This window comes from Oncorhynchus kisutch, linkage group LG23, assembly GCF_002021735.2.
Source record: "Oncorhynchus kisutch isolate 150728-3 linkage group LG23, Okis_V2, whole genome shotgun sequence".
Classification (NCBI taxonomy): Eukaryota; Metazoa; Chordata; class Actinopteri; order Salmoniformes; family Salmonidae; genus Oncorhynchus; species Oncorhynchus kisutch.
Genome location: NC_034196.2, coordinates 38515105 through 38524202, shown reverse-complemented (window position 1 = coordinate 38524202; position 9098 = coordinate 38515105). Strand labels below are relative to the sequence as shown.

The 9098-nt window shown below is 42.8% G+C and overlaps 1 protein-coding gene across 1 annotated transcript; it reads left to right on the top strand.

The window, feature by feature from the left end:
- The first annotated feature begins 3070 nt into the window (after positions 1 to 3070).
- On the top strand, positions 3071 to 8880 carry LOC109868369 (serine/threonine-protein kinase PLK2). The gene is made up of 12 exons (XM_020457863.2): positions 3071 to 3444; positions 3765 to 3872; positions 4326 to 4442; positions 4613 to 4742; positions 4977 to 5160; positions 5577 to 5775; positions 5962 to 6112; positions 6407 to 6646; positions 6894 to 6974; positions 7109 to 7268; positions 7489 to 7729; positions 8033 to 8880. Exons 1-12 carry the CDS (start codon positions 3265 to 3267, stop codon positions 8222 to 8224), a joined length of 1983 nt encoding a protein of 660 aa, XP_020313452.1. The 5' UTR covers positions 3071 to 3264; the 3' UTR covers positions 8225 to 8880.
- Positions 8881 to 9098: the final 218 nt, after the last annotated feature.

Sequence of the window (9098 nt, the reverse complement as noted above, 5' to 3'; positions counted from 1 at the left end):
ATAAGCTAGGCCTCCAAACACACCAAGCACGATGAGAACAAACGTGACCGGACCCAGGATTTGACCCCTGCTGGTGTGTGGGCAGCAGTTGTCCCCACAGGGGGTTGTGGAGGTGCAGTTCGACATGGTTGGTACAGGAGGATCAGGATAGGGAGCTGCAGAGGAAGGTAGAAGCAGAAATGTAGAGAGATGGAAATAGAATACAGGTGAATTGAAACTTCTAGATGGAATGTACTCAGGTAGCCTAAAGTAATGGTATGTATTCAGGTAGCCTAAAGTAGTGGTATGTATTCAGGTAGCCTAAAGTAGTGGTATGTATTCAGGTAGCCTAAAGTAGTAGTATGAATTCAGGTAGCCTAAAGTAGTGGTATGTACTCAGGTAGCCTAAAGTAATGGTATGTATTCAGGTAGCCTAAAGTAGTGGTATGTATTCAGGTAGCCTAAAGTAGTGGTATGTATTCAGGTAGCCTAAAGTAGTAGTATGAATTCAGGTAGCCTAAAGTAGTGGTATGTATTCAGGTAGCCTAAAGTAGTAGTATGTATTCAGGTAGCCTAAAGTAGTAGTATGTATTCAGGTAGCCTAAAGTAGTAGTATGTATTCAGGTAGCCTAAAGTAGTGGTATGTATTCAGGTAGCCTAAAGTAGTAGTATGTATTCAGGTAGCCTAAAGTAGTAGTATGTATTCAGGTAGCCTAAAGTAGTAGTATGTATTCAGGTAGCCTAAAGTAGTAGTATGTATTCAGGTAGCCTAAAGTAGTGGTATGTATTCAGGTAGCCTAAAGTAGTGGTATGTATTCAGGTAGCCTAAAGTAGTGGTATGTATTCAGGTAGCCTAAAGTAGTGGTTCTCAACCTTTTCTCTTCCTCCTTTAAGAACAGTTTATGTTAGACGTACTACTTTTATCACAAGGAGTAGTACTTCAAATCCATTTTGAAATCAGCCAGGTAACTGACTAAAGTCTAGACGGTCAGAAATAGTCATCACGTCCGGTGCACGACCACTGACTGAATAAGTATTTTCTGTGTCAGTGCAATATGCAATACATCAATAATTGGATCTACTTACCAAATAAAACTAGCATGTTTAGGGGTAATGGATTACCAGAACTTGTATACCGACCTTCACAAAAACATACTACTTACTATCCTTTCTGTCATTGTTCACTGTTACATTACAGCGCCTAATGAATGCAAATTAGCATCAGGACATAAAATAGGGATGTTTCTAGTTATCATCACATAGATAGGGATGTTTCTAGCTATCAGGATATAAATAGGGATGTTTCTAGTTATCAGAATATTAATAGGGATGTTTCTAGTTATCAGAATATAGATAGCGATGTTTCTAGTTAATATCACATAGATAGGGATGTTTCTAGCTATCAGGATATAAATAGGGATGTTTCTATTTATGAGGACATAAAATAGTGATGTTTCTAGTTATCAGGATATAAATAGGGATGTTTCTAGTTATCAGGATATAAATAGGGATGTTTCTAGTTATCAGGATATAAATAGGGATGTTTCTAGTTATCAGGACATAAAATAGGGATGTTTCTAGTTATCAGGATTTAAATTGGGGTGGTCCTGTATGGCTCAGTTGGTAGAGCATGGCGCTGGCACCGCCAGGGTTGTGGGTTTGATTCCCGGGGCCACCCATACATAAAAAGAATGTATGCACACATGACTGTTAGTTGCTTTGGATAAAAGTGTCTGCTAAATGTCATATATTTATATTTTCAGGTTATCAGGACTTAGATAAGGATACATCTACATTTTACCAATTACTCTTATCCAGAGCGACTTACAGGAGCAATTAGGGTGGGCACATCGGCATGTTTTTCATCTAGACAGATCAGGGATTTAAACCAGCAACCTTTCAGTTACTGGCCCAAAGCGTTACCTGCCACTCCCTTCCAGTGATCAGGTCTTAAATATATAGATTTCAACGCACAAACGTAAAAGCTACCGTAGAAAAGTAGATCATGTTAACCCACTGTAACAATACAGTGATAGTATAGTACTACTACAATAGTAACAAGATTATAGAACAGGTAAATGCGTCTTACCTTGCAGTAGATTACTTCGACAGTAAAGCGAGACGACTGGAGTTTCTAATTGTCTTATATAGCTACTTCCCTTTCAACCAACCACCTCTGGATTTGGTATGAAGAAAAAAAAAGTGTGAAACTGACACACACCTCCTGCATATAGGTTTGTCACATGGTGTCATGCCACTAGCTATTATACAGTGTATTTATATTCACACACTGACCAATGCAGGTGGGGGGGTGGGTTGTAGTAGAAAGACATAAGACATATTATTATATTAAGACAGTACATTTTAAACAATAGAAAAACATGGTATTTATTCATGTTTTGTGATCAAACAGTAGAATATTTGATTTGTGTGAAATTATGTAAACTTTATATACAACTGATTGTCATATTGTAATTTGGCTGAGCAATCATTTAAAAAAAAAATACATATTGTCTAGGCCTCTATCTGTCTTCTTTTCACACTGATCATCATCATAACGAGGCACACAATATGTATGGAAGACCCGTTGAGTTCCACTGGGTGGCGTCCTCACCCCTCCAAACTATCAGAAGGGTTCCAATTGAATACACATATGCTAACGAAAAGGTGGTGCTTTTTTATAATCCGTGTAAGTGTTTTATTTATTAGGGACAACATCTCGGTCTCTTATTTGGCACCATCATTTATCATCATCTGAAGGTGGTGATATTTTTTTTATTGTTTATTTCACTTTTGTATATATTATCTACCTCACTTGCTTTGGCAATGTTAACACATGTTTCCCATGCCAATAAAGCCCCTTGAATTGAATTGATAAACGTTTCAGTTTGATAACTAGAGATGGGATTGTACCCGAGATTTTCTGATATATATATACATTTGACATATTTAACGAACATTATATTAGGAACGCTATGATTCGTTTCTTTTTTGTTGTTGTAAATAAGTAAGGAAAGCGCATATGTGTATTTTCATTTGGAGCAGCTTGTCTCACAGTATGGATATTATACCTACGAGTTTGCTAGGCAGAGCTGTTGTTGCGTGCGTTCTTCAACACCGATTTGTTGAACATGGTTTGAAGTCATATCACACTTTCACCCCCTCGGCGGAGAGCCATACTGTGTGACGTCGATTGTTAGGGGCGGACACTCCTTTATAAAGCTCGGAGCGACTGTTCAGCGTTCCACATCAAATGCAGCAAGTCTCTCTCATTATAGAGTAGACATGGATATACTCAGGAGTATCGCTCACCAACCCACCATGTGTGAACACTCGGTGAACAAGCCCTCCGAGATCAAGAGGAAGAAGTCAGAGGAGCAAATTCAAGCCACACAAGAGTTGTCACGGATTATTACGGATCCAACGAAGGGGAAATGCTATTGCCGAGGAAAAGTTCTGGGCAAGGTAAATTCATTTCAACAGATTGGTTAGGAATTCTACCTGGCTGAGTCGTAAAAAAAAAAAAATACAAATCCATTATTGTCCAGGGGAAAAAAGTTGTTGTACATTGTTAATGTTATCATTTGCAGTAGCCTATTGCAAGCCATTTTGATTGATGATAATATTATGATTTATCACGTTATTGGTGTAGAAACTGTTTCGATGTGGGTCCATGCAATTACACCAATGGCTGTGAGATATTGAGCGTCAGGCTACATTGATCCGCTGGTCCATTTTCAGTACATCTTTGTTGATTTACCGATCTGACACTTCTCTGTCCATAGGGAGGATTTGCCAAATGTTATGAATTCACAGATTTGGCATCAGGCAAAGTGTATGCTGCAAAGATCATTCCACACACGCGGGTCTCCAAACCGCACCAAAGGGAAAAGGTATGCGCAATGCTTTATTTTATTGATTGTGGCGCATGTCGTGTGTGCATGTAATTTGACCATAGGCCATGTCGTGTGTGTGCATGTAATTTGACCATAGGCCATGTCGTGTGTGCATGTAATTTGACCATAGGCCATGTCGTGTGTGCATGTAATTTGACCATAGGCCATGTCGTGTGTGCATGTAATTTGACCATAGGCCATGTCGTGTGTGCATGTAATTTGACCATAGGCCATGTCGTGTGTGCATGTAATTTGACCATAGGCCATGTCGTGTGTGCATGTAATTTGACCATAGGCCATGTTGTGTGTGTGCATGTAATTTGACCATAGGCCATGTCGTGTGTGCATGTAATTTGACCATAGGACATGTCGTGTGTGCATGTAATTTGACCATAGGACATGTCGTGTGCGCATGTAATTTGACCATAGGCAATTTGAATTCCTCAACAGATTGACAGAGAGATTGAGCTGCACAGAATTCTCCACCATAAGCACATTGTGCACTTCTACCACCACTTTGAGGACAAAGACAACATCTACATTCTCTTGGAATACTGCAGTCGACGAGTGAGTTAAACCCTCCTATAACCTTTACTAAAGTGGTCAATTATCAATTTTCCTTTTCTGTTGCAAAATGTTGTGCCTTAATTAATAAGACCCTGTTGACTTTGCTGCCTACTTCCTTTGTTTCAACAGAGGTGACATCTTTTTAACCACTTCCTTTGTTTACCTTTCAGTCACTGGCCCACATCCTGAAGGCTCGGAAAGTACTGACAGAGCCTGAGGTGAGGTACTACCTCCGACAGATCGTCTCCGGGTTGAGGTACCTCCACGAACAGGAGATCCTGCACAGGGACCTGAAACTGGGTAGGTTGGCTACTCACACCAGTCTCTGTTGGATCATTGGGTGAAATATTGTTTTTGTTTCACCATTAAGCAAACAAATGGCTGCTCACCATTTCTGTAGTGTTTTAGGACAATGGCACATCCTTCAGGTCATTGATAGAACATTGACAGACTGCCTCTTGTATATTTCCCCCTCTGAGGTTGTCTTCATTGTCATGACCAAAGTCACTAACCCCCCCTCCCCCCTCCCCGTAGGCAATTTCTTCATCAACGAGTCTATGGACCTGAAGGTAGGGGACTTTGGCCTGGCTGCCAAGCTGGAGCCTGTTGAGAACCGAAGGAGGACGATATGTGGCACGCCCAACTACCTGTCCCCTGAGGTGCTCAACAAGCAGGGCCACGGCTGCGAGTCGGACATCTGGGCCCTGGGATGCGTCATGTATGTTTGGTTTGGATACTTCCATGTTCACATTCACCTCAGAATTCCCTAAGTGTTTAAGTCCTAACCTGAGATGTTAGTGTATTTTACCTTTATTTAACTAGGTATGTTGGAGGCTACTTGGGTTAATCCTGGCATTTGTCAGTCAGATTTCAGAATTGTACTATAGGTTTAGGTTATGCACATGCTTCTCATGTTAGGATTCAGCTGTTGAAGTTCGAGTTTAGCTATTCAACTCATGTTTCTTTGGACCATCTTGAGTGAGTGCAGGCAGCTACAATTTATTGGTTGTGATTGTGTGAACACAAGGCTATTCGCTTGACTGTAAAACGGTGGATAGAGTATAGGTCTGACCCAATCACTGTCCGTCATTAGTGGGGTTACTGACTGTCTCTGTCCACCCCTTGTATCTGCAGGTACACCATGCTCCTTGGCAGACCCCCGTTTGAGACCACCAACCTGAAGGAGACGTACCGATGTATCCGCGAGGCACGCTACACGCTGCCCTCCTCCCTGACGACCCAGGCCAAACAGCTGATCAGCAGGATGCTGGCCAAGAGCCCTGCAGACAGACCACACCTGGAGGATATCCTCAGACACGACTTCTTCACCCAGGTGTGTTTCATGTTTGGAATGGGGGGGCTGTCGGTCTCTGTGACATACTGACCATGCATACACAACACTTATCCCCAGAAGCACACCTCCTTTCTACCCATATTTAGGTAGAGATCAATCCATACTTGGTCCCTGGGCTACCTCGACATCAGGCTAACTTCCATTCCCTTTCTGTGTGTCTCCCAGGGGTTCACTCCAGACAAGCTGTCGGCCAGCTGCTGCCACACTGCCCCAGACCTCCACCACACCAGCCCTGCCAAGAGCTTCTTCAAGAAGGCTGCGGCCGCCCTGTTCGGAGGGGGCAAGAAGGACAAAGCCAAGTACTTGGGGACTTTGAGTAAGTAGTACTTTAAAGGTACTCCCTGTCTGTGTGTGCTTATTATCCTAGTGAAATGTTAAGTATTGAAAGGGTATTTGAGTAGTAAGGAGGATGATTTAACTTTCACATTCTCAATAAATTGCAATGGAACTTGGTCTACTTGCTCCAATACATCTGCATCCGCATACAAAGTAACCTGAAATATGCAACAAAACAAAGTTGGTTAAAAACAATGCTGATCTTACCTAAGTAGTGGCCATCTTAGTTAAATTTGACACCATTTTCTAACTGCCATTTTTGTTCTGCACACAGATAGAATGGCCAAAGAGGAAGAGGAGCTCACCAGGCTGCGGAATGACCTGAGGAAGACGTCTATCAGCCAGCCTCTCTCCAGACAGGCATCGGAGAACAGCAGCAAGCCCCCTGTGGCCCCCACCGTGGCCAGGCCAGCGGCCTATGTCAAGGAAGGGGTCAACGGCACCAACAAGCAGCAGCTGAAGGACACGATCCGTTTGATTGTCAGAGGCACCCTGGGCAGCTGCAGTAGTGAATGTAAGTGCAGAGCTAGACTTGGCTTTTGTGTAAAATTGCACACTATTCCCTATAGTGTGCACAGATTTATTATATTTTTTTAAGTATGAGTGGATTTTTAAAGTGTGCCAGTTACATTTGAGACAATCAATGTGCAGTCTTCTTTTTAGAAGACTGAGATAGGATAGATTCCTAGTTCAGTAGGATGTTTTTGAAACCAAATGTAACCATAGAGAATGGTCTTTGATATTTTTTGATTGGTCTGCAGGTCTTGAGGACAGTACCATGGGCAGTGTAGCAGACACCGTGGCCCGGGTGCTGAAAGGGTGTCTGGAGGATATGCCGGAAGGTATGTAATAAACACAACAATGAAGATACATTTATTTTATTTATATCACTGTGGCAACCTAAACATGTAATTAAAATGAAACTTTTTCTCAATTCTGTGGTATAGTCTTGAGTTAATGTTTCCCCTCCCCCTAGCGGATGACCTTCCCAAAGAGAATCTGGGCAGCAGCTTCCAGTGGGTGACCAAATGGGTGGACTACTCCAACAAGTATGGCTTTGGCTACCAGCTGTCGGACCACACCGTGGGAGTCCTCTTCAACAATGGCACACACATGAGTCTGCTGGCAGATAAGAGGTGAGTAGTGCCACCCTGTCTGAAGTTTGGTTCCAGATCTTCCTAATGCATTGGAAAAGAGGATGGTCAATTCCAAAGCTATTAGGTAGAAAAAAAGGATGTGTTTGGCCTGGTCGATCCCTAGGCATTGCTATTACTTAGCCATTCCATTCTCACATAAGGTGTTATCATGCCACTGGTATCCCTCACTAACTGGTTTCCCAAATGGTGTTTTCTCCAGGACGGTTCACTACTATGCAGAGCTGGGCCATTGTTCTGTCTTCTCCACCTGCGAGGCTCCAGAGCCATTCATAGGCCAGGTCACCATTTTGAAATACTTTGCCCATTACATGGAGGAGAACCTTATGGATGGTGGAGACTTGCCCAATGTGACAGACCCCAGGGCCCCCAGGCTTTACCTGCTGCAGTGGCTGAAGTCAGACCGGGCCCTCATGATGCTCTTTAATGACGGAACCTTCCAGGTACAGCTGCACAGCTATATCGCTTATGGTCTTATTTCTAGATGACTGTTCTCTAAAATGAGTAGGGAGACATTTTAGATTAACCCATTTGACTGTGCTTCTTGAAAGTGGGTGACAAACTCCCTGATATGGAAAAACAAATGAGAATATATTGAAACATATCCAGCCACACTTTCACACACGCAAACTCCTCGTGCACACCTCTCAAAACAAATCTCTAATCTGACTAGACTGCTAGACTCCCATGTGACAGAATCCTTGCTTAGTTGGTACTCCTCCTAACCTCCCTCCCCTCCCTTGCAGGTGAACTTCTACCATGACCACACCAAGATCCTCCTGTGCAGACAGAGCGATGAGTACCTGCTCACCTACATCAACGAGGAGCGCATCTCCACCAACATGCGCCTGAGCACCCTCCTAATGGCCGGCTGCAGCGCTGACCTGTGCAGTCGCATGGAATACGCACTCAACATGCTGCTGCAGAGGTGCAACTGAAGAACCAAGACTGCAGCCATTTTGGGGGGCTTTGGTGTTTGCGTGAGAGGTCAAGAGGCTGGGATTGGTTTAACGGGAGAACTTGTTAATTGACGTGGCTCTGTTGTGGTGGGAAGTCTGTGGCAGCATGGATGGAATGGAGATGCAAAGAACGCATCCCTTCATGGAGAGAAAAGGCTGGTAAGAGGAGCGGGATGATGCTGGGCTGGATCCAGGCGATACATCGCAAAAAGGAACTGAAATGCGTTTTATTTTAAGGACAATCTTTTTGTGTGGTTGCGGAGTTAGGTGTTTTGGTTAAGGCGAGGCTTCAACAGGGTGGGGATGAATTGAGTAGCTCTCTGCAGGGCAGAGGAGGAAACGTGTTACTGTGAAAACATTCCACAACACTAGGTTGTGGAGTTGGCTTCTAGCCAGGTGGTCTTTTGTTAAGCCAATGGCGTGGCTACAACTCTGCCCTACTGTGACATCATCAAAGGTAGAGAAAGCCAGAGGACCTTCTGGACCAATGCCATTTCACATAGTGTACATGAATAGATTAATTTATTACATGGTGCAGTATTTATTTAATAAACAAAACCTCTTTGTATATATTTTGTGACTGATGCTGTTTTAAATGTCATGATTTTCATTAAATCATAATGATGTTGCGGTCATAGTTCTGTCTTTACTCTCCCTCAGTCCTCTATGATTTAACAATTTAGAGTATGTCCATATAAAATATTGTTGTTACCAACCAAGGGAATTAGTTATTGTTTGTAGTCCCATGTTCATTAAGCTAGTCTAAACCCAATTTGGATGTGCAGCCTCCATACAGAACTCAATAGCAGAAAATGGTAAACTTCAATAGTGTACAGGTCATCTAAAAAATATA

Coding starts and splice junctions, on each gene's coding strand:
- LOC109868369 (XM_020457863.2), top strand. CDS start 3,265: ATGGATATACTCAGGAGTATCGCTCACCAACCCACCATGTGTGAACAC. Junction 3,445..3,764: donor GAGGAAAAGTTCTGGGCAAG/GTAAATTCATTT, acceptor CTCTGTCCATAG/GGAGGATTTGCCAAATGTTA. Junction 3,873..4,325: donor AACCGCACCAAAGGGAAAAG/GTATGCGCAATG, acceptor ATTCCTCAACAG/ATTGACAGAGAGATTGAGCT.